The sequence below is a fragment of the Bos indicus genome, chromosome 19 (assembly GCF_029378745.1).
Source record: "Bos indicus isolate NIAB-ARS_2022 breed Sahiwal x Tharparkar chromosome 19, NIAB-ARS_B.indTharparkar_mat_pri_1.0, whole genome shotgun sequence".
Taxonomy (NCBI): Eukaryota; Metazoa; Chordata; class Mammalia; order Artiodactyla; family Bovidae; genus Bos; species Bos indicus.
In genome coordinates, this window is record NC_091778.1 from 22,484,851 (window position 1) to 22,510,822 (window position 25,972).

A 25,972-nucleotide genomic window follows, 5' to 3' on the forward strand; every position below is an offset into this window, starting at 1 on the left:
ACTGAACTAATAAGGGTGAAAGTAGGTTTCAAAGCAAGGTTTAGCTACAAATAAAGGTTTCACCTTTTCTCAGAGCCTCTGCCTGTGAACCCCACAGGTGGGATTCCATTTTTGCCTTTTGATTTCATGACTGGAGAAACTAAGGTTGTTTAACGCTATAGGATATAGCGTTTCCTAAAAAGAAAACAAAGGTTTGCTATATTACATTCAGAATTCTGTGAAAAAGTAGTATGTGTTCTGAACAGCCGTGTGGGATGTCTTTCTGTTATTCTAGAGATTGAAAGTGTGGGAGAAGTCCAGCGGGCAGGCATTCTCTTCTTCAGAGTCATGCTACAGGAGCTACAGGAGTGCCTCAGTCTACTTACATCCTCGGACTTTGTGTCACTGTTGCTGCATGATTATGACCCTCTGGCGGAAGTCAAAGCCCCGCCAGACAGCCAGTCCCAGGATCTGAAAGCCAACATAAAATTAGTACAAGACATCCTGAAAGGGATTATCGTGTTCTTTCATCCAGAATTGAAATCAAGTGACTTAGAAAGTTGGGATCACTGTAAACTGGTAAGTTTCATTAAAAAAAAAAAAAAAAACTCTTCATTGAAGAATAACCTACATGAGTTAAGATATACAAATCTTAATTGCACAAATCCTTGATACACAAAGGCAAGAATTTTTACACAATGAATGTAAGAGGCACCTGGAACAAGAACAGGAGTGGCATCCCCAAAGCCTTCCTTTTTACAAACCTCCCCATCACCAGCCTCACACACACACACACACTCTCTCTCTCACACCCCAAGGGTAACCAGAATCCTGATGTCTAACACCATAGATTGATTTTGCCTGTTTCAAAGTGTGTATAAATGGAATTGTGTAAACTTAGGAATTAGGCACTCTCCTTCCACTTGATGATTCCACGATTTTTGTTCTTTGTTTACAGTACGTAAACCAACAGTTAGTCGAAAATATTTGTGACTTTGATCCAACTGCTATGGAACTGAAAGTTAATTTAAAGCTCATTGCTGAATACTTTGAAAGTAAGTTTCCACTTAATTATAGTCTAAATCTATACCAACAGCAACAAAATATAGTTGCAATCCAGAGATTTTTATTAGAATACAGTGGCCCAGCATGCATGTGTGCTCAGTCGTGTCAGACTATTTGCAACCCCATGGGCTGTAGCCCGCCAGGTTCCTCTGTCCATGGAATTTTCCAGGCAAGAATACTGGAGTGGATTACCATTTCCTACTCCAGGGGATCTTTCTAACTCAGGGATCGAACCCACATCTCCTGCATTGGCATTTACCACTGAGCCACCTGGAAGCCCCAAAGCATCCAAAATTCAATTTTTAGGGGAAAATAGTTCTGATTATAGTCTTCTAAAAGTAAGGGCATTGTCTATAATCTATTGCAATCCCCATAGTGACTATCTGTGCCACGCACATGAGAATTCAGAAGCACCTCTATCTCCCACTTAATGACTCCATATTCAAAATTCTTAAAAAAAAAAAAAAAAAGCAAATGGAGGCTGCAGTAAGGCTAGAAGCCAAGTTTGTTAAGCGAAAAGGCAGCTATGATCTTTAGTTTCCATGAAGAACCAAATAAAACAATAGAGCATGAGTCTTTACAGACTAGTAATGTAGACTTTTTGGAAGAAGGAGCATCAGCAGGTGGTTAAGACTCTGCTCTCCCAATGCAGGGGGCATGGGTTCCATCGCTGGTCAGGGAACTAAGATCTCACATGCTGTAAATATACATGCACAAGCACACATTCCTCCATGTGGGTGTGTTATCCCACCAGAGACCTGAGGCTGTTTACGTGAATGGAACAGTAAACAATGAACTTATTCTTTCTTAAAAAAAAAAAAAAAAAAAGATGTTAAACTAATCATTGATTGGGGAAATGGCTCTGCAAAAATCCCTCACTAAGCCTTGTCTCCCTCTCCCCCATTCTCTTTGGACCCTCCAGACAAAGGGTTTCTGGACTTCTGGGACACATATAGTAGACAGAGAGGCTTGGAACCAGATTCCTAGGACAAGAGAGGAAAAAGCCACCCAGAGGAAGACAGCCCACACTCCTCAGGTTGTCTGTGGAAGCAGGAAGCAGTGGGTGGATGAGAGAGAGAGAGATGTTCTGGCTTAGAAAGGAGAGATACTCCCAGCAGTTTGGGAATGCTAGACACGAGGTTCACATAGCAGTTAACATGAATTAATGTGGACCAAGAGTGGTGTGAGTGAAGACTATGGCTTCTATGTAGCCTCATGGCTGGTGGCTGATTCACAGGCACCTCTGCATTCCCAGGTGTTAACAGTTCTCACTGCTTTTAAGGGGTCGTTTAAGGAAAACAGGGGGCTTCCCTGGTGGCTCAGATGGTAAAGAATCTGCCTGCAATTCAGGGCACCTGGGTGTGATCCCTGGATCAGGAGGTTCCCCAGGAGAAGGGAGTGGCAACCCACTCCAGTATTCTTGCCTTAGGAATTTCATGGACAGAGGAGCCATGTGTAGTCCCTGGGGTTGCAAAGAGCTGGACATGCCTGAGCAGTTAACACTTTCACAGATGGGAACTTCTGGCTAACTTTTTGAGGAAATAGCCCCATTGTCAGTAGAAATTTGGAAATTTCCAGGCTTGCTGTTGAAGTCTGAAGCCTTTTTGATTCTGCGCATGTGACTTGTTTTGTTTCTCTCCAGAAGCTATAGAATCACTGCTTTATCCCCACGACCGTGAAACTTCAAAATGATATATCTTTTAAAAAATTATTATATTTATTTTAATTGGAGGATAATTTCTTTACAATATTGTGGTGGCTTTTGCCATGCATCGACATGAATCATCCATGAGTGCACATGTGTCTGTCTCCCCATCCTGAACCCCGCTCCCACCTTCCTCCCCATCCCATCCCTCTGGGTTGTTCCAGAGCACTGGCTTTGAATGCCCTGCTTCATGCATCAAACTTGTACTGGTCATCTACTTTACATATGGTAATATACATGTTTCAGGGCTCTTCTCTCAAGTCATCCCACCCTCGCTTTCTCCCACATAGTCCAAAAGCATGTTCTTTACATCTGTGTTTCTTTTACTGCCTGGCACATAGGATCGTCGTTACCGTCTTTCCAAATTCCATGTATATACGTTAATACACTGTATTGGTGTTTTTCTTTCTGACTTATTCACTCTGTGTAATAGGCTCCAGTTTCATCCACCTCATTAGAACTGACTCAAATGAGTGATTATAGCTCAGTAATATTCCATTGTGTATATATACCACACTTTCTTATCCACGCAGGTCTATTTTCGTCCATTGATCTGAACACTCCCTGGGCCTTTTCAACTGTGAAACGCAGGTCCTTACATCCCAATGATTTCCTCCCTGACATCAAGGTTGCTGCACATGGCTGTGCAGTTTGTGTACTGCACAAATGTACCCTGCTGAGGGGGTGGGGAGCTGAGACCTAACTAGGGTTCCATTCACGAAACTGTGGGCTTCAGCTTACACTTACGTCTGCTTGGAAGAGGGGCACCTCCTTCACACACTTTTTTCTGTTCACCAAGCTGTGTGCATTCATCCATTCACACAAAAATGACCTAGAGGTTAGAGGAGGCCCTGCCCTCCCTTTTCTGTGTTCCTTCTTTGCAACTCCTATTATTCAGACATGGGAAATCCTAGATTCAGCCTCCAAAATCCCTATAGTTTCTCTCCTATTTTCCATCTTCTTTGTTTCACTTTCTGAGACATTGTCTCAACCTTTTACATTTGTTAACTTACAGAGGTACATAGTCAAAGAGTTTGGAAGCCATTGCACAGAAGTATGAATTTTTGTAAAGATAAATTGCATTTATTTAAATTCATACATAATTTGATTTATAACTACATCATGAAAAAAAAGTCAGTACAATGTGATACTGTATAGAAATTATGCTTCAACTGGAATAAGACTAATATATTTGCAAGAATTCAGTTAGGCCTGGAATAAACTTCCACCCAAGGTTTGATAACTCAGGAAAAAATTTGGTTTTACCTCCTCGTTTAACACGAACTCTTGCCCGACAAACTGGAAGCAGCACTCTGCAGTACCTTCAGGACCACGTAAATTAGAGACATATTAGGTCCCTGACTGTCATGGAAAATAAGAATTCTCCTACCTACACAAAAACTGATTGAAACTGACACACATATACCCTTTTAAGTACGATGTTGCATGGACCTTCAGCTCATCGTATGTGGCAGTAATGTTAAGAGGTGGTAGAGGGTATGTGAAACAGCAGAAATAAAAGAACTACAATTAAGAGAACTAATGATGAAGAGAAGAGCATTCAATAAATACTGCTTAGAGCTTCCCTGGTGGCTCAGTGGTGTAGAGTCCGCCTGCCAATGTAGAAGACATGGATTCAATCCCTGATCTGGGAAAATTACACATGCCAGGGAGTAGCTAAGCCCACGCACCACAACTATTGAGACTGTGCTCTGCAACAAGAGAAGCCACTGCAATGAGAAGCCTGGGTGCCCAACTGGAGAGCAGCCTCAGCTCACTGCAACTAGAGAAAAGCCCAAGCAGCAGCAAAGACCCAGCACAGCCAAAAAACAAGTAAATAAATGAAAAATTTGAAAAAAGAAATACTGCTCACTGATCTTGGGTTAGTTGTTAGTTGAAAGGAGCAGCTACACATTAACTTTGAACTTGAAGCTTAAGAACTTCATTCTTTTTTGCCTTGCACATCTAATTGTCTTTCATTCCCAAAGCTTTTAACTTAATCTAATGTTAAAGCAGAGATTCATAAAATGAAATTTTAATTAGAAATATCTTAAAATGACCCAATGTTTTCAGCAGAATGAATTTCCTATATAATTAAAAGTTTGATTAAGCTAGAATCTACAAAAAAAAAAACATAAAATGTTTCTGAATTAATCGGTTCATAAACAGATTCAAAGGTTGAGCCAGCAATTTTTTAAACTCAGATATATTCAAATAATTTACTATAACCTTTACCAAGGAAGAATTAATCTGTGCACACTGGCTCTCTGCTGAAATGCAAAGAGCTGGCATCTATCCACCACAAGAGGGCAGTAACACTCAACCGTTGTTAATGGGAAACCCGCGGACCGATGGAGGCTTCCTTCAATAGAGGAATCATTAGAGCCAGTTGTTAAGCCATAAATCTCTCATTGGGAACAGGACAGGGAAACAGGAACCTTCGCCCAGACAGGTTCGGAGCTTCTGTCCCCGGTAACAATAAGACAGGAAATAAGCAACAGGGGCTTGTGAAATGGACCGACTTCGCCCCCCATCCTCACGTCCTTAAATCACCATGGAGATGGCCTACTAGCTTAATAATGGCTGCAGATAGGGGTCTGTTCATCTGGATGTCAGATAAGAGCACTGGCAGGCATCAGTGCAACAGAGCTCTTAATGGGGATTTGGAAAAGGCAGAATAAAGGCTGTGGAGAGCAGCAGAGCTGTTATATCTCAGAAAATTAGTCAGGACTGGTTTTAGAATTGTTCTAATGGCACCCCACTCCAGTACTCTTGGCTGGAAAATCCCATGGACGGAGGAGCCTGGTAGGCTTCAGTCCATGGGGTCGCTAAGAGTCGGACACGACTGAGCGACTTCCCTTTCACTTTTCACTTTCATGCATTGGAGAAGGAAATGGCAACCCACTCCAGTGTTCTTGCCTGGAGAATCCAGGGACGGTGGAGCCTGATGGGCTGCCGTCTATGGGGTCGCACAGAGTCGGACACGACTGAAGCGACTTAGCAGCAGCAGCAGCAGCAGGGTGTACTTTAATTTAGACTTGTAACATTGGGACATAATGATAAAGTAATTTTTTCAGCCTATAGCATTAACTTTTAAAGCTTCCAGGAAGTTAATACAAAAAGGGATCAACAAATGCATCTCAATATTTTAAGTATGTATGTTAATTGGTCTAGTGTTACTCATATGATATGAATCAGATATTTTTTAGGTGCTCTCATGTCTGACATCTGCTTTCATTTTTATTCATAATTGTCATTAATGTTACTGAGCTATAATCTGAAAAGACTTCAATATTTGAAAAGCCTAACTTAATTATTCCACAATGTTGTTTCAATTAACATTTATTAAACACTTACAATTGAGAAAAAAGACAGTGCTTCTGTGTGTGCGTTAAAAGAAGAAACTTTAGAAAATTGCACTCACATGTTTTATACAGTGAGCGTCAAATAAAAATTGAGATTTGAGTATGTTTTCCATATTTTATGTGCCTTTCCTGTTCCACATTGTACCTTTTGTGGTAGTGATACCTTGAGAACCACAGAAAATCTTAACCTAATTCAGGGAAACTTGTTCCTTCACGTTGATAGAAGACAAGGAAATATGTTCTGTTTTGTTATCCTAATTGACAACCATGAGTGACATAATTGTCATTGTTATTAATGAGCTATTGGATAGAAAACAATACTTAAAATCTCTTAATCAATAATGTGTATACATGTGTGCTCAGTCATGTCTGACCCTTTGCGACCCCATGGTCTGTAGCACACCAGGCTCCACCGTCCCTGGGATTCTCCAGGCAAGAACACTGGAGCGGGTTGCCATTTCTTTCTCCAATGCATGAAAGTGAAAAGTGAAAGTGAAGTCGCTCAGTCGTGTCCGACTCTTAGCGACCCCATGGACTGAAGCCTACCAGGCTCCTCCGTCCGTGTTATTTTCCACGCAAGAATACTGGAGGGGTTACCATTTCCTACTCCAGAGGATCTTCCCTACCCAGGGATCAAACCCATGTCTCTTGCATCTCCGAAATTGGCAGGTGGATTCTTTACCACTACACCACCTGGGAAGCCCTTTTATTTGATTATAAATATCATGTAATGGTTTGATTCAAGTCAAATCATAAACATTTATTGGGTTAGGAACTGTATTAGCCACTAGAAGTAACAAAAAAGTTAAACATAGACCCGAGGGTAGAAGGGACCTGAAAGAATGAACATATTTTTTTGAGCAACTACTCTTTGACAGGTTTTTGCATGTCTTTCCTCTTTGATCCCCATAACAATTCTGAGGTATCTGTTTTGTGGAAGAAGAAACAGGCTCAAGGCAATTAAGTGACTTTTCAAGGTCACAAAACTAGTTGGAGTTGAGCCAAGATTAGAACCCAGATCTGTTTAAGTACATTCTCTTTCCATTGGACCATTCTATTTGAATAGTCATTGACTGACTGACTCCTGAAAAAAGTAATTTTTAAAAAAGTTTTATTTATTCTTTGTTGTCCTGGTCTTCCTTGCTGTGCGTGGGCGTTCTGTACTTGTGGTGAGTGGGGAATACTCTTTGTTGAGGTGCACAGACTTCTCACTGCAGTGATTTCTCTTGTTGCGGAGCACCGGCTCTAGGCACATGGGCTTCAGTAGTTGTGGCTCCTGGACTTTAGTTGCTCCGTGGCACGTGGAATCTTCCTGGACCAGGGATGGAAACCATGTCCCTTGCATGGTAGGTGGACTTCTATCCACTGTACCACCAAGGAAGTCCCAAAAGTAATTTTTAAAAAATAGTTTGCAGTTTAACAAATGAAATATTTTGGTGTGCAGTGATTATAGCTTTAAAAATAATTTTTAATTAGGAAATATTTCAAACATAGAGGTTAGAGACTAATACCTGTGTAGTCATTACAGAACCATATTCTTAATATGTTTTTGAGCCAGACTTTTTTTTAAAGAAAGAAAACATTACAGGAATAGTTGAGAATTTCTATGCTTCTCCCATATTTCATTCTCTTCTTCTCCTCCCTAGAGCTAATACTATTATGAATTTGGTGTTTATATGAATCCATAAACAATATAATATTATTTTACAGGTTTTAAAATTGTTTTTAACTGTATCCAAAAGAACATATTATTATACAGCTTATTTTTGTTCTCAACAGTATGTTTCTAAAAACATAGTTACTGCTGAGTCTTAGTCGTGGCATGTGGGATCTAGTTCCTTGGCCAGGGATGGAACTCAAGCCCCTTGCATTGGCAGCTAGGAGTCTTAGCCACTGGACCACCAGGGAAGTTCCCTTAACAATATGTTTTTGAAATATCCACAATGACGTATGTAGCTCAGCTCTAGTTCTTTGTTAAACGCTGCATGCTGCTGCTGCTGCTGCTAAGTCGCTTCAGTTGTGTCTGACTCTGTGTGACCCCATAGACGGCAGCCCACCAGGCTCCCCTGTCCCTGGATTCTCCAGGCAAGAACACTGGAGTGGGTTGTCATTTCCTTCCTCAATGCATGAGAGTGAAAAATGAAAGTGAAGTCGCTCAGTCGTGTCCGACTCTTAGCGACCCCATGGACCCATTTAGGATCATCTAAATACATAAAGCAAATATTAACAGACCTAAAAAATATATAGCAACATAATAATAGTAGAAAAATTTAATACCCTATTTTCATCAATGGATAGATCATCCAGATAATCAACAGGGAAACATCAGCCTTAAATAAAACATTAGACTAAATTTACTTAGCAGACAAATACTGAATATTCTAACCAAATGCAGCAGAATTCACATTCTACTAAAGAGCACATAAAACATTCTCCAGGATAAGTCATTAAACAGGTCTTAAATTTGGTCATATTGAATATGTTAAATGCTGCATAGGGTTCCATTATAGGGCTTCCCTGGTGGCTCAGATGGTAAAGAACTCACTTGGAATGCAGGAGACCCAGGTTTGAGCCCTGGGTTGAGATCCATTATATGAATATACCAAAATTAATTTATTCATTTTCCTATAATTACATAAACAAGATTCTGCTATGGTTTTGACTCAAAATATATCTAATGAACTTCTGTCATAATTTTTCTTATATCTCAGTATTAAAATATATTTCAGTAATAAAAGTACAAAACTAACACTTTTTTTTTTTTGGTACAGATCATTCTCGAATTGAAGTATGGAAATTTGGTAATTCTGCCATCGAATACTTATACCACTGGGCACACATCTGTTTAGCTCTCATAAAACTAAACAAAAAAATAAGTAGTGCTATTCCCCCACCACTGCCATCCAAGACTGACTCCTGTGTGTATGCAAAAATGCCAGGGGGAAGCTTGCCAGGGAAATGATAATGGAATTGCTACTATATTTAGGGTATTTTTGTCATGTTCAGTTTTGCTTGTTAACTATAAAAATATTTTCAATTGGAAAGGAGTGCCACATAGACATATTTTTCTCCTAGACCTTTACCTCAGCACTTTCTAAAACCAAAAGTGCCTCTGAGGGAGAAATTTGATCTAAGAAAATTTGCAGTTAAGGTAGCCATAACCAAATGTATGTTAAAGAACATATTTTAAAGTTTCTTTTTAGTTTTAGCATTTTATCTGCTGTGGGCCTATTATGGTTGGTTGAGTGAGTTATTGCAATTCTTTTCAGGTACAAAGTAAAGAACAGATGAGTATTTAGGGGGAAAATGGCAGTTTTTACATCAAAAGAGCACAGTTTTTACATCAAAAAAAATATAATAAAGATTTTAAGAAATGGACTGGGAATTGTTTTTCTAATTTTTCAAAGGCTTTTATGAGCACCACATCCTCTCTGCTCCCATCTCCACTCCCTCACCCCCACTTACCCTAACAAGTTTAAAAGTTATTTCAATAAATAGAAAATCTGGGGAAATGTTTGCCCATGACTCATGGGAAAAAAACCTTTTTCTAACAAAATCTTCATGAGTTCAAGAACTGCAGAATTTATATTTATTTAAATCTTGTTATTACAGCAAACTTTACTGCCCTGTTGTGAGATTTCATCTTTGCAGTAAGATATCTGATGACAGAGTCCATTTTTAATAAAATTTTGGGAAATTAAACTTCATTTTCTTTATTTGGTTGACAAAATGTAATGCGTTCCAAACATCTTATAATTTGAGACTGGAGGTCCCTTTCTAACCTCTGGTGATAAGATGGCAATGTTATTTACCAGCCCTCATCTCTTGGCTGGTCCCATGCCCAGTTTTAACCTATAACCCTGTTTCATATTTGGAAGTGAGCTTTTCAGGGCATTTGCTGCAACATTTCTAGGAACAATGTTCTTGAAGATATTAAACTGATAGCCACACACTCTAATGGCTTCAGAACAAGCTTTTAAGGGGTCCACTGTGAATACAAATAGCATTTTAGGCAGCAAGGAGGGAAAATTTTTGCAGACTGTGACCTGTTGATCCATCGTGATGGGAATTAAGTTATTAATAACTAAATGGCATGCAGCTTAATGATAACAAATATCACACATCTGCATGACATTTTATCTTGAAGTATTTTCACATCCTAGCTCATCTGATCCTCCCAAACATGCAGGGTTGGCAGACTCAATATGATTATCCCCATTTCATAAACAAGGAAATAAGCTCAAAGAGTGAGTTAGCTAGGTTACAATGAGTAAGAGGCACCCACGTGTCCTGTTGGGCTTCCCTAGTGGCTCAGAGGGCGAAGCATTTGCCCACAATGCAGGAGAGCTGGGTTCGATCCCTGGGTCAAGAAGATCCCCTGGAGAAGGAAATGGCAACCCACTCCAGTACTCTTGCCTGGAAAATGCCATGGACAGAGGAGTCTGGTAGGCTACAGTCTCCATGAGTCGCATAGGACTGAGCAACTTCACGTGTCGACTTCTGTTTTATTGCTTTTGGCAGTACGCTAGATATTTCATCAACACTTTCCAAACTTCACTAGGCTAACAATTGTGCTATCATTCTTTTGGGAATGACTTTATTTATTTTTAATCTATTTATTTGTTTGCTTGCCCCAGGTCTTAGTTTTGGCATGCGGGATCTTGAGTTGCAACATGTGAACTCTTACTTGTAGCACATGAGATCTACTTCCCTGACCAAGGATTGAACCTGGGCCCCCTGTATTGGGAGTGTGGAGTCTTAGCCACTGGACCACCAGGCAAGCCCCTGGAAACTACTTTAAAATTAAGCAACCGACAAGGCAGATTGCTTGGATTTATTTGACTATCATTCAAGTAAAATCCTATCCCTTGACACCAGATACTTATTTTTTTAGTGAAGAGGATGTTATTTGTACTTGACTAAAATTTAGATGTTGATTCATGGTTAAGTCTATTTATTTGACTCAGTAGATTTATTGATTTACTTGTATTTACATATACTTCAGAAGCTCAGACTTGATTAACTGGTTATTTTTTTAGATTTCTCTATAGCTTATAGGTAACAATGGAGAAGGCAATGGCACCCCACACCAGTACTCTTGCCTGGAAAATCCCATGGACGGAGGAGCCTGGTAGGCTGCAGTCCATGGGGTCCCTAAGAGTCAGACATGACTGAGCAACTTCACTTTCACTTTTCACTTTCATGCATTGGAGAAGGAAATGGCAACCCACTCCAGTGTTCTTGCCTGGAGAATCCCAGGGACGGGGGAGCCTGGTGGGCTGCCGTCTATGGGGTCGCACAGAGTTGGACACGACTGAAGCAACTTAGCAGCAGCAGCAGCATAGGTAACAATGACACTGCATACTGAAGACCTTCCATATCACTTTCTTTTATATTAATAATTACAGCTTTCCATGGTCCAGGAACAAAATAAATGTTCCAAGACAATGATATTGGAATTCAATTGGAAGCCCCTATTGGCCCTTTTAACAGCTTTATTGAAATATAACACATATACTATATAATTCACATACTTAAAAGTGTACAACTAAATGGTTTTTAAGTATATTCACATAATTGTGGAACTATTCACAACAATTTCAGAAGATTTTCATCACCCCCATAAAAAACTCCATACCTTTAGCAATACTCCCCATTTTTCTCACTCCAGTCTTAGGCAACTACAAATCTTGCTTTTTCTATGGGTTTGTCTATTCTGGATATTTTATATAAAAAGAATTATATGTGGTCTCTTGAGACTGACTTCCCATTCCTTCCTAATCTAAATGTGATCAAGCAACCAGTAGCCCTTAACTTCTACAGACATTCTCAATTACTGACTCAGAAGACCCTTTGCAGGTAATTTAGGGACTTTTCATTCCTCTTCTGTAAGGTTTTTATGCAATGCCACTCCACCTAACCCCACCCTGCGTGAGTACTAAGTCACTTTAATCGTGTCTGACTGTGTTACTCTATGAACCACAGCCTTCTGGGCTCCTCTGTCCATGGAATTCTCCAAGCAAGAATACTGGAGTGGGTTGCCCGCCTCCAGATCTTCCTGACCCAGGGATCGAACCCATGGTCTCTTACATCTCCTGCATTAGGCAGGCAGGTTCTTTACCACTAGCGCCACCTGGGAAGCCCTAACCCCACCCTACATCATCCTTAACTCTATGTTCCTGCTCTCCCCCATATGATCTTATTATAAAGACCTCAATAGACAAGCTCAATTAATTAAATACTGCCTATTTCTTTCTCCTGTAGGTATTGTAATTCCCCTTGGTGGGTGTTCCATCTCCTAGTCATTACCCTATTTTACCTTTGCTCAGTCTACTGCCTGAGCTTAAACTGTCCTGCCCACAGATCGTAACTGGTGAAACACTCGAGGTGGCCAAGTTTTGTTCCATGTGACCCTGATTCTGTAGCCACAGCTGTTCGAATTGGGGTTGACCACTTGCCAAAGGGAGACCAATTTGTGAAATAGTCTAATATAAAAAGCACCCAAACCATTGACAAACCAAACTGGGAAATAGCAATAGAGCAGTGTCTAGAAGGGTGTTTTTTAGAGAGGCCAAAAATGTCACCATAGGCTTTAAACAAATTGAAGCATGCTGCCATGCAGACACCACAAGTTAGCCGAACCTGTAGGCTGAGAAAAGCGAGTACAGTTGACTCTTGAACAACACTGGAGTTAGGGGTGAACCACCCAATGTGCAGTCAAAAATGCACGTACAACTCTGGTCAGCCTTCTGCCTCTGGGGATTCAACTAACCATGGATCTGTAGTTATTCAGTACGTATTTACCGGGAAAAAAAAAAAAAATCCATGTGTGAGTAGAGCCAAGAAGTTCAAACCTGTTCTAGAGACAACTGTAGTTGGTTAGGGAAGAGTGCGCACAAAAGGAAGCAGAGAATGAAAGAGTAGGGATAAGTAATACTAGTGTCAAAAAGTTAAATCAAGATCCTTAAGTTTGGGTGCTGAGGGTCCTACAGTTGTCTTGCATCCAAGTCTAGTTGACTGTTCTGTGCTTGAAATCTTATCTCTGCAAGACTAAGACAGAATTCTCTGTTGTGTAACAGAAGTATGGGAGTGATGATGCTGCCTTTTACTGGCTTACTCTGCTTCTGTCATTACAACTTCTCCCATTAAAGATCCCAAATACAGGTTCAAAATATTAGAAGACTTCTTCAAGTCTCTGGTCCACTGTAGCAACCACTTGCCTTGCTGCAAACCAGGCCAAGTAACTGAAGAACTCAAACTCTCTGCAACACTGAGAAATCAGCCCTCTAGCTTTGGGAAAACCTCACAACTGCTTCATTACAACAGCCTGTAGGCAACAGGAGAATACAGAATCCAATATTCCAATGTAGAAGTTCGAATTATATAGGATATTGAGCCTATGATTTTGTGTAACTAATTCTCCACTCATTCTCTTTAAGAAGCAGATAGCCCAGGCCGGGGCGGTGGGGGTGGGGGGGGGGGCGTCTTTATTATTTACCCTTTACTGATTCTTTTTAAGCAAAGTAACACATGCTCATAGTTTAAAGAATCCTCTGTCATACAAGGTCTGTCAAAACCAGAGCATTTCCCAGCTCCACCTTACCCCTATTTTCCTTGCTTCTGAGTCAACTATTTTCAATTCGTTTAGCTCAAGAGTTAATAAACAGTACAAGCTAAATCTAGCCAGTTGCCTGTCATGATAGTTTTATTAGAAAAGTCATGCCCAAATGGTCTGTGACTTCTCTCACACCCCTGGGCAGAGTTGAGTAGCTGCCAGAGACTTCTGACCCATAAAATCTAAAGATTTACTATTTGACCTTTTGCACAAAAAGTTTGCCAACCTGTTTTGGCTGTAGTTTTGACATGCACCTCCATGTTGCAAAATAACATGCCATGTGGCTTTTTTTTTTTTCCTGAATTAGGCAGTATTTATTAACCTCCCAGAATGCAAGAGATTTAGCTCCTTCCTCAGCGTGTGCATCCCCCTCTCCACACACACACTTCCTACTCCTTCATTCTTCCCAACTACCTTGTAATTTAGATCAGAATAGCTGCTTATTCAGTGTTTGCATTATCATGATCATGTATGCTTATTTAGGACTTAGCCATGTGGTAAGTTATAATTATTTCTCTTTTCATGTTGACACATTTATTATATACAGGATATGATATAAAGTATACATGTAAACAACCAGATAGAGATATATAGGTGAGGTCAGGAAGGGTATTTCTGTCCTCATCAAGTTGGGGTGCACCATCCTCATGGCAGGTGGATATTTTCACCAACCCAGAAGCTCTCAGAATTCCATATATTGGGTTTTCTTAATGGAAACTTCATTATGTAGGCAAGACCAATCATTAATTTGGTTTAAAACCCTCTCTCCTTCCCTGAGGATAGGGGTGGGAAAGAAAATTCCAAGCTTCTAATTATGATGTGGTCTCTCTGGTGATAAGCTCCCATCAGATGCTATCCAGGGTTACCTCATTGAAACAAAAACCCTATCACTCAGAGAACCAGGGACCAGGGTCAAAGATCAAATAGCAAAACACAAATTGCTCTTCGTGCTTTTATTACTCAGGAAATCACAAGGGTTTTAGGAGATCTGTACCAGGAATCAGGGACAGAAAGCAATGTATGTCTCTCTATTTTTTTTCCCTCATTTTTATTTTTGGCTGCACTGGGTCTTCGTTGCTGTACATGGGCTTTCTCTAGTTGCATGGTGAGTGGGGGCTACCCTTTAGTTACAGTGCATGGGTTTCTCATCACAGTGGCTTCTCTTGCTGTGGAGGAAGGCTCTAGGGCCCTGGGGCTTCGGCAGTTGCAGTGTGTATGCTCAGTAGTTGTGGCATTTGCTTAGCTGCCCCGTGGCATGTGGGATCTTCCCAGACCAGGGACTGAACCTGTGTACCCTACACTGACAGGTGGATTCTCAACCACTGCACCACCAGAGAAGTCCATACATGTATGTATGTATACATATATATAGATAGATAGATAGATCCTTTTATTACACTGTGCCCCAAGATTTCATATCTGGCTTCTGTCTGGCCTTACCCTAATCACTTTGGGGGAAAAAAAAAGACATTCAGCACATTCCTATATGCAAAGTTATATAATTCCTATAATAGTATGTTTCAGCATTAATTCATTTAAGAGTGGATCTTAAAGTGTGGTTTGTGGACTCCTGCAGGTCCCTAAAACACTTTGGGGATTTTCCAGGTCAAAACTATATTTCTAACAATGCTAGGACATTATTTGCCTTTTTTCACTCTTATCCTCACAACAGTGTGCAAGAGAACTTTCCAGAGCCTTCTTGATGCGTGATGATGTACTTGTTCTGACAGTTAATAGAACATGTGTGGATTCTTTTAACTTTTTTCTTCTAGTTTTATTGAGATACAATTAATATACAGCACTGTATAAGTTTATAGTGTATAGCATAATAATTTGACATATATATTATGAAAAGATTACAGTAAATTTAGTGAACATCCATCATCTCATAAATACAAAATAAAAACTATTTTTCCTTATGACGAGAACTCTTAGGATTTACTCTGTGAACAACTGTCATATATAACATACAGCAAGTCAATTATATTAATCATGTTATGCATTACATCCAAATACTTATTTATCTGGAACTTTGTACCCTTTGACCACCTTCATCCAATTCCTCCTTCCACTACCCCACCCCTTCCTGCTTAAAAAAAAAAAAAAAAATTATACTACACAAAGATATAAAGATCTACACAAAGATACAAAGACACAAGAAATGGTAAACCTGTGGAATAACATATTTTTCTTATTTAAAAATATTCTTAAAGGGTAATTGTTTAAAGAAAAATAATTTATTGTGCATTTATAAGATTGTTAGAAGTTATAACAATGCTGTGACAAAATACAGCACAAAGTTTCAGAGAGGGAAATTGGAAGTATACTTTTTAAAGTTTTTGAGTGGTACATTGTTACTTGAAGATAGATTGTGACAAAGATGTATACTAGGAAACTTACTCTTGCCTGGAAAATCCCATGAACAGAGGAGCCTGGTGGGCTGCAGTCCATGGGGCCGCTAAGAGCCGGACACGACTGAGTGACTTCACTTTCACTTTTCACTTTCATGCCTTGGAGAAGGAAATGGCAACCCACTCCAGTGTTCTTGCCTGGAGAATCCCAGGGATGGGGGAGCCTGGTGGGCTGCCGTCTCTGAGGTCGCACAGAGTCGGACACAACTGAAGCGACTTAGCAGCAGCAGCAGCAAACTTATAGCAAAACCTCGCCAAAAAACATTAAAAAAAAAGCCAAGTATGGCCAATAAACCAACAAAGAAATTGAATCATAAAAATCTTAAGCTAAGTCATAAAAATTTATTGATTAATCCAAAGTCAAGGGGAAAGTGGCAGAGGAGGGTACAAAGGACAGACAGGAAAAGGAAAAAACAAACTGCAACTACACTAATACTTGCGTTAATGAAAACGTTCTACATACCAACTTAAAAGGAAGAAATCGCCATACTGGATAAAAAGCAACACCCAACAACATGCTAGCAACAAGAGATCCACTTTATATTAAAAGTTATATATTATATGAAAAGACACAAATTGATTAGGTTAAAAGTAAAAGGATGGGAAAGCATATACTATGCTAAAAACCAATGCTGGTTATAAATACTAATATTAGATTAAGTAGATAAAAAACAAATAAAGAGGATCCTTTTTTAATGGTATGCTGCTGCTGCTAAGTCGATTTAGTCGTGTCCGACTCTGTGCGACCTCATAGACGGCAGCCCACCAGGCTCCCCCATCCCTGGGATTCTCCAGGCAAGAACACTGGAGTGGGGTGCCATTTCCTTCTCCAATGCATGAAAGTGAAAAGTGAAAGTGAAGTCGCTCAGTCGTGTCCAACTCTTAGTGACCTCATGGACTGCAGCCTAGCAGGCTCCTCCGTCCATGGGATTTTCCAGGCAAGAGTACTGGTGTGGGGTGCCATTGCCTTCTCCTCTTAATGCTATAGGGGTCAATATAAAAAGACACAACAACTCTAAATGTTTAAATATGTAGAAGGGAAAGTTAGTCGCTCAGTAACATTCAACTTTTTGCTACCTCGAGGATGTAGCCCGCCAGGCTCCTCTGTCCATGGAATTCTCCAAGCAAGAATACCGGAGTGGGTAGCCATTCCCTTCTCCAAGGGATATTCCCCACCCAGGGATTGAAACTGGGTCTCCAGCATTGCAGGCAGATTCTTTACCATTTGAGCCACCAGGGAAGCCCAAGTATCTAATAACAAAACTTCAAAATGCACTACGTGAAACAAAACCCGACAGGAGTAAAAGGGGAAATAGACAAATCCACAACTACACTTGGAGGTTTAAACGTCCTTCTGTCGGCAGTTCACAAGATCTCTTCGACTACTGTACAACTAGTTTGGCATGGGCCGAGAAACAGTGGGTTCACACGTGAAATGTGATTAAATTTTTTTTTAATATCATGTATGATTTTATTTTCTATACCCAGTGGCACTATAGTATTGTTATTCATCACTACTGTCCAATAGTAATATACTTAGCGTATGGATTTTCATCTTCTATCAAGTTACCCTAAGCCAGGAATGGGTGCGTGCTCAGTCATGTCCGACCCTTTGCGATCCATGGGGTCTCTAAGAGTCGGACACGACTGAGCGACTTCACTTTCACTTTTCACTTTCATGCATTGGAGAAGGAAATGGCAACCCACTCCAGTGTTCTAGCCTGGAGAATCCCAGGGACGGGGGAGCCTGGTAGGCTGCCGTCTATGTGGTCGCACAAAATCGGACACGACTGAAGCGACTTAGCACAGCACAGCACAGACTGTAGCCCACCAGGCTGCTCTGTCCATGGAATTTTCCAGGCCAAGAATAGTGGAGTGGGTTGTCATTTCCTCCTCCAGGGAATCTTTTCCACCCAGGGATACTTACACTGAACACCCCACGGTGTTCAAAAAATACCTTGTTAAAAAAACACATTGTTTAAAAAAAAAAAAAAACACACTCGACAGCCTAGAGCAGTTGTTTTCAAACTAGAGTATCAGGATTATCTGGTGGACTTGTTAAAATTCAGATTTCCAGGCCCATCCCAGCGTTTCTGATTCCGTAGGTACGGGACAGGGCCAAAATTTTCCATTTCTAACAAATTGCCGGGGGATGCCAATTCCCGGGACCACACTCTTGGAATCACTGGCCTAAAATTTTGTTATTCCTTTCTTACCACTGATTTCGAGGCAATCCGTCGGTTTTCAAACAATTCCCAAGGATAAAGACTCCATTCCCAGCAATGCGAAAGTAACCCAAAGTCAAACCCAGCGGCTACGCGAGGTCTAGGCCGGCCAAAGCCCCGCGAGAATTCGCGTGATGACGCCAGCGTCTGCATCAGCGTTACGTCGGCGTCGGCCACGTTCAGCGGAGACGGGAGCAAGATGGCGATTCCGGGCAGGCAGTGAGTGATCCGGGAGTTAGGGTCAGACTGGGGAGTGAGATACCACGGCGACTGTGTCTTTGGCCGAGGAGTAGAAGTGCGCTGGAAGTGAAGGGGCTGTGTCGTCAGGGATAGAGGCGGGGAAAGCGAGAAATCCCGAGGAACATATATTCCCATCCCCCCACACATTTTGCAGGATGGAAGCCCGAAGTTTGAGGGAGAAACTTGTGAGGAAATAAAGGAAGTTAGGCTGAGGGGCAGAGAGCGAGACTTTTCTATTTTCCAAAAGCTCGGTCTGAGGCCCCTCAGTCTTGCTTCCTACCCCGCGCTTGAGTTTCTCCCCGGTTGGATGCTTTCAGGGGAAATGAGAAGAGAGACAATTCCTGGCTTTCTTAGAGGGCCTTGTTCTCCTTGGCAGCTCAAGTTCTGATTCCCGCCCTCCCTTCTCGGTTTAGGAATGTTGTGCTGAGAAGCCACAAAAAAGGGTAGGCACATAGGGAATTGGGGTATACCTTGCGGTAAAAGAGAAATGTTACATGTTTTTGGAAGCTTTACCTTACATATATAATCCTCAGTTGTGATGCGGCTTCCCGTTTTATCTGCATCTTAAAGGCCCAAACGTGAGAAACCAATTGAGTTGGGTCTGATGGGATGGTTCTTTCAGGTGCTCCAAGACAAAGCACGTGAGCTTTATAAAGTGTAATGGTAATTCGCCCCATAGCTACTTGGGTTTCTCAGTTAATGTAATCTTTAAAAAAATTTAATGGATGACATTAATCTTTAATTAACTTCTTTAAAATGATATATACCCAGTAAGGGGTGGGGGGAATGTTTTCTTGACTCTTGTTAGGCCACAAGGATAATATAGAGTCTTTTTCTTCTTAGTGGACCTCAACTGAGCTTTCCACTAACATTTTTTTTTAAACTTTCCTGTCGTTTCACTATCTAAAACTTCTAAACTCTTCATTCACTTCTCTTCTTTAACCTAGAATGATAGTTTAAAAATCTTTAGTGCATTTTGAAGCTTTTAGATCGTTGAAAATCAGAACCAGGGTTGTATGATCATAAGCGCTGTGACATGTTTTGACTTGGTAGCTTCATCCCGAAGAGGTAGTGGATGTATTACTGTTTTAACATTTAAGTATAATGATGTAATTTCTATTTCAAAACAAAAAATATGCAGGTATGGGCTTATTTTGCCAAAGAAGGCACAGCAGTTGCACCCTGTTTTGCAAAAACCTTCAGTGTTTGGGAATGATTCTGATGATGATGATGATGAGGTAAGGGGAACTTTTTCTACGACATTGTTGGAAATGTTTTTGTTTTTAAATTGAACTTATGAATTTGATATCTTTGCTTGCTTCAAATGTTTTGTTAGTACAGTGTATCTGTAGCATAATTTACAGAAGTGTCAAAGGAATATTTAAAGAAGAAAGCGCTATTGGTGGTTTGGTGTGTTTTGTTTTGTTTTTTTGGTAAGTGATAAATGGATAATCCAAGAGATTTTCTTTCAACAGCTATGAACTTCAGCTATTTTTAAGCAGTTAGACAAAGTAATTTCACACAACTAATACTGGTACAACAAAATTGTTAGTGTAAAGATCCTAGGAAATAAGCTATTGAGATGTCACCAATTTCCTAGAAATTTTTATCAGCAAAATAGTTTCTTGTGAGATGATTTTTGTAATTATTCAGTATCTGCTAAATGTAATTACTCAGTGTAGTTATGGTAGTGTGTAAAGTTAGCATTGATAATACTACAATAACATTTAATATGAACATTCTGTGTTTTAGCAGCCAAAACAGTGTTTTTCTATGAAGCCCACAGTTCTTAACAAGCATATCAAAATAAGCACATGCTTCCAAATGTGTGAAATTTGAAATTAATAGATTTTAAGTGTGTAAAATATTAAATTCATGGATTTTAAGTGTATGGGTTGATGACTTTTGACAAATACATATGCCTCAAAGTGAAAGTGTTAGTTGCTCAGTCATGTCCAACTCTTTGCAACCTCATGGACTGTATCCTACTAGCCTCCTCTGTCCATGGAAGAATTCTCCAGACAAGATTACTGGAGTGAGTTGCCATTCCTTTCTCCAGGGAATCTTCCTGACTCAGGGACTGAACCCAGATTTCCTTCATTGCAGGCGGATTCTTTACCATCTGAGCCACCAGTCAAGATGTAAAACATTTCGCTCTTCCCTGAAAGTTCTTTCATACCTTTTTGCAGTTAATTTACTTTCCCATATTTTGCCCCAGACAACTATTTCATTGTGGTTTTGATTTGCATTTTGATGATGACCTATGATTTTGGCCATTTACGTATCATCTTTAGAGAAATGTCTGTTGGCATAATGTGCCTAGATTTTTTTTTTTTGGCCTAGTTTTTAATTGGGTTATTTGTCATTTTGCTATGAGTTGTAAGATTCCTTTGTATGTTCTAGGTACAGATCACTTGGTGGTGGTGGTGGTTTAGTTGCTAAGTCATGTCCGACTCTTGTGACCCCACGAACTGTAGCCTGCCAGGCCCCTCTGTCCATAGGATTCTCCAGGCAAGAATAAGTTATTAGATGTAATTTGTAAATATTTTCTCCCATTCTGTGGATTGTCCTTTCACTTTCTTGACAATGTCCTTTGAAGTACAAAAGTTCAATTTTGAGGAAGTCCGGTATATTTTTTTCCTTTAGTTGTTACTGCTTTGGTGTCATTACCTAAGAAACCATTGCTTAATCCAAGGTCAAGGTTTATGCATATGCTTTTGTCTAAGAATTGTGTAGTTCTTCAGATTACATCTGTGGTTCATTTTGAGTTAAATTTTGTATTTGATATGAGATAGAGGGTTTCCTTTCATTCTTTGCATGTGGAGGGATATCCAGTTGTCTCAATACCATTTGTTGAAGGCTCTTCCCCACTGAATTGACAGTACCCTTGTGGTTTGTTTTAATGTACATTCAGACAGTTCAGTCACATAGTGGTGTCTGACTCTTTGTGACCCCATGGACTGCAGCACGCCATGCTTCCCTGTCCATCACCAACTCCCAGAGCTCGCTCATAACTCATGTCCATCAAGTTGGTGATGCCATCCAACCATCTCACCCTCTGTCGTCCCCTTTTCTTCCTGCTTTCAATCTTTGCCAGCATCAGGGTCTTTTCCAGTTAGTCAGTTCTTAACATCAGGTGGCCAAAGTACTGGAGCTTCAGCATCATTGCTTCCAATGAATATTAAGGACTGATTTCCTTTAGCATTGACTGGCTTCATCTCTTTGCAGTCCAAGGGACTCTAAGGAGTCTTTTCCAACACCACTGTTCAAAAGCATCAATTCTTTGGTGCTCAGCTTTCTTTATGGTCCAACTCTTGCATCCCTATGTGACTACTGGAAAAACCATAGCTTTGACTAGATGGACCTTTGTCGGCAGAGTAATGTCTCTCCTTTTTAATGTGTTGTCTAGGCATTTTTTTAAAAATATTTTAAAATTCTCCTCTTTCACTTTCATCAAGAGGTTCTTCAGTTCTTCGTTTTCTTCTATAAGGGTGGTATCATCTGCATATCTGAGGTTATTGACATTTCTCCCGGCAGTCTTGATTCCAGCTTGTGCTTCATCCAGCCCAGCATTTCACATGATGTACTCTGCATGTAAGTTAAATAAGCAGGGTGACAATATACAGCCTTGACGTACTCCTTTCCCAATTTGGAAGCAGTCCATTGTTCCATGTCTGGTTCTAACTGTTGCTTCTTGACCTGCATACAGATTTCTCAGGAGGCAGGTAAGGTGGTCTGATATTCACATCTCTAAGAATTTCCCTCAGTTTGTTGTGATCCACACAGTCAAAGGCTTCAGCATAGTCAATAATGTCAAAAAATTTTTAATGTACAAGTAATTTTTAAAATCACTATGGACACAACAGAAAAATATGACACGCTTATCTTGAGGTTTCACATAAATTATCCTGGCATACCAATGTAATACAAAGCAGCATTGCTCCAATTTGAGAAGGATGGGTTTGTACAAGTGATCTAGAAAGTTTACTCGTATGATTACTGTTTCTTTTCCATTGTGAGATGCGCCTAGTGGTAGCTGGACAGTGAGTACTGTATAGTCAGAAAAGAAAGGCCTAGAGCCATTTTTCTCTTCCTTTTTCTCCCCGTTCCTTTTACATAGAGGGACTTTAATGCAGAGAATTGGTTATATGGGTGATTGAAGACTTGAGAAGCTACAAGAGATGGTGAAGCAACACAGAGTTTGTTGTTGTTTAGCTGCTAAGTTGTGGCTGACTCTTTTGCAACCCCCTGGACTATAGGCCACCAGGTTCCTCTGGCCATGAGATTTCCCAGGCAAGAATCTTGGAGTGAGTTGCCATTTCCTTCTACAAGGGGTCTTTCCCCACCCAGAGATCGAATCTGTGTCTCCTGCATTGGCAGGTGGATTCTTGACCACTGAGTCACCTGGGAAGCCCAACCCAAAGATTAGCAGTAGTAAAAAGCAAGAAGTGATAAATGGAGAGATTGAAGTAGGAGTTGGGTTCTGGAGGCCGGGGACTAGGATTACTTGGTGGGAACTGAACTTTTCTAAAAGGAGTTGAAGCCACAGGGAAGATTCAGTCTCAGAGAGAAAGGCAGGGAGAAATACTAGTTGTATCCCATTCTTCTACCCTCCGATACACTATCTTGGTATCTCTTTGATAGAGCCCAGTCAGAAGCCTACTGATGAAGGAGCTGCAGTTTAGTTCTTAATGAGCAGAGAATATAAAATTGTTCCTTAGCATAATTTCTTTACCTATAGAAAATCAGTGTAGGGGAATTCTTTGGTAGTTCACTGGTTAGGTCTTTTCTGTTTCACTGCTGAGGGCCCAAGTTCGACCCCCTGCTCAGGGAACTAAGATCCCACAAGCCATGCCATGTGTCTAAATAAATGTGATGAATTCCAGTTTATCCTTGCATATTATTTAAATGTTAGTAAGCTTTGAATATAAAATCTTTTTTAAAATTTATTTTATTGAAGTGTAGTTGATTGAGAATGTTGTGTGAATTTCTGCTGTCCAGCAGAGTGATTCAGTTTTATCTATATGTCTATATACACATTCTTTTTCATATTCCATTATGGTTTATCAGGATATTGAATCTAGTTCTCTATGCTGTACAGTAGACCTTGTTGTTTATTTATTGTCTATATAATAGTTTACATCTGCTAATCCCAAACTCCCTGTCCATTTTCTCCCCCACTCCCCCTCGGCAACCACAAGTCTGTTCTCTATGTCTATGAGTCAAACTCTTCTTTAAAAATTAATCCGTTTAAGGAACAATAAGGTTATTCCTATTTCGGAAAAGACAGAGAAAGATATTTTATGGTTCCCGAGGGCATTTGATACACCTGATGAGCTTCCAAAGCAAATCAATTATTCTTTTTTTTTCAGCAATTCCACAGAAGCAATTAAGAACCCAAATTTAAGATCAGACTTTTCTTTCAGTGGTCCAGCAGAGGGGGCCCTACCAAATGAAATCTGTTTTAATATGTGCTGATATCCAGAATTAGTTTAAAAATGGGAGAAAGTGGTAGTCTAGCAATTTAAATTATTACTAAATAGTCCCTCTTTTTTAAATTAGCAGAGCTAAATAGACAGTTATTTTGTTCAAATGCAGAGGAGATGAAGAGTTTTTACCCCATATAAGTAAGGTTTATGTATGTGTGCTCAAGTGCTCAGTCACATCCGACTCTTTGCGACCCCATGAACTGTAGCCCACCAGGCTCCTCTCCATGGCATTTCCCAGGCAAGAATACTGGAGTTGGTTGGCTTTTCCTTCTCCAGGGGATCTTCTCGACTCAGGGATCGAACCCGAGTCTCTTGTGTCTCTGGCATTAGCAGGCAGGTTCTTTACCACTGAGCCACCTGGGAAGCCCCTGTAAGTAAGGTTTATAGTGTATCCAGATGCTGTTATCTGGTCAAAAGTGTTTGAGTAGTTTTGCTATGGTGCTAATGTGTTTATTTTCTGTTTTTCTGATTCTTCTTCTTTATTCCAGCCCCATTGCTACCACCTTTATCACTTCTGTCATGAATTAATAGCTTTATAATTAGTTTCTTTATCACTTCTCTTTCCTCAAATTCATTTCAAATACTGTTGATAGATTGATCTGCCTAAAACAGTTCTAATCACTGTTACTTCCTTGCTTTTAAACGTAAATATTTAAAATCTAAACTTCTTATCTTGACACTAACAGCCTTCCCTGTGCTTTGGCTTCAAAATGCTCATTAGCGTTTTGTCCTGTTTCTCCATGCAGAGTACACTGTCATGTTTGTATTTTTTTTTACAACTCTACTTTTGTTCACACTGGAAGTGTCTCTGTCATATATGTCAAATTATAGCCATCTTTTAAAACCCAGTGCAAATGCTACCTTCTTCAAGATTTTCCCCACTGGAAACACTCTTCATTTTTCTGACACTCTTTATCATTCTTAGAGCACTTTGCTTTTTATACCTTATATTGTAAGTTATTTGCATACAAGTTTTACACTGTGCAAGAGTATGAGCTCTAGGAGTTAAGATCTATCTGTGCTGACTTCCAAGAATGAGTAAAATTATTTACTCAGATGTTTTAGCTGTGTTGTAAAGAGCCAGATAGTAGACACTTTAGGTTTTGCAAGCTAAGTGCTCAACTTTGCTTTCACAGTGTGAAAGTAGCCATTAGATAACATGTAAATGAATGAGCATGACTGATGTGTTCTAATAAAACTTTATTTACAAAGGGGGGGGGGATAGCTGAAATTTAGCTGTACTTGCTGTCCATTGATGTATACAATTATCCAAAGTACTTCTGACAAGTATTTCACAAGTGTTTTAAAGTGGTTAGTGACTAAAATAGATGTTGCATGACAAGTTAAAACATGAAACTTCCTTTTAGATATTTCTGTGATAAATGCTTGCTCATTTCACAGAATATAATGAATTTTCCTTTTAGTCTTGGCAGTGGAAATACTTACTTCTAGATAATGATATTCTCGTGAGATCCAGTTTTGCAGTATAACTCATATGCCATGAAGAGGTATGATTCATACCACCTGAGAATTGTTGCTGTTGGATAAAGATACAAAACTTCTGGATCTCTTAAAAAGAAAGTATTAATTTAAAACAGATAACTAAAGTTTATTTAGTTATTTTTTTAATATTTACCAAACATGTCAGATAAATGGTGGATGATAATAATTGCACTTTGAGTACTCAGAAGCCAAGTAGTCCTTTTATAGGTTGAGCTTTAATTTTCATAAGATATAAAGCAGTTATAAAAACTGTAAGAAAAACACCAAAACCCCCGGAGAAAATTGGAAAACACATAAGGTATAGAAGAAATAGAAATATCTAATAAGCAATAAAAATACTTAATCTTACTATATCTAAGAAGTGTAAATAAGCGC

General features: G+C 39.9%; 2 protein-coding genes across 6 annotated transcripts in view; both read left to right on the top strand.

Moving 5' to 3' along the window:
- Positions 1–9,967, top strand: part of EFCAB5 (EF-hand calcium binding domain 5) — an 85,564-nt gene extending 75,597 nt beyond the window's left edge. For 2 of the 4 annotated variants that reach the window (XM_070774288.1, XM_070774287.1), the window contains 3 exons: positions 275–558; positions 938–1,034; positions 8,886–9,967. In XM_070774288.1, coding sequence (XP_070630389.1) covers positions 275–558; positions 938–1,034; positions 8,886–9,076 — 572 coding nt within the window. In that variant the 3' untranslated portion in view covers positions 9,077–9,967. The remainder of the gene's footprint in view (positions 1–274; positions 559–937; positions 1,035–8,885) is intronic. The other 2 variants (XM_070774286.1, XM_070774289.1) reach the window with 1 other exon arrangement.
- An 8,515-nt stretch (positions 9,968–18,482) lies between these two features.
- The window catches only part of NSRP1 (nuclear speckle splicing regulatory protein 1), a 45,498-nt gene continuing 38,008 nt past the window's right edge, over positions 18,483–25,972 (top strand). The window contains exons 1-2 of one of the 2 annotated variants that reach the window (XM_019981526.2): positions 18,483–18,584; positions 19,747–19,843. In XM_019981526.2, the coding sequence (XP_019837085.2) occupies positions 18,565–18,584; positions 19,747–19,843 (117 nt within the window). In that variant the 5' untranslated portion in view covers positions 18,483–18,564. Of the gene's footprint in view, positions 18,585–18,868; positions 19,049–19,746; positions 19,844–25,972 lie in introns of those variants that run through there. The other variant, XM_070774292.1, reaches the window with a different exon arrangement.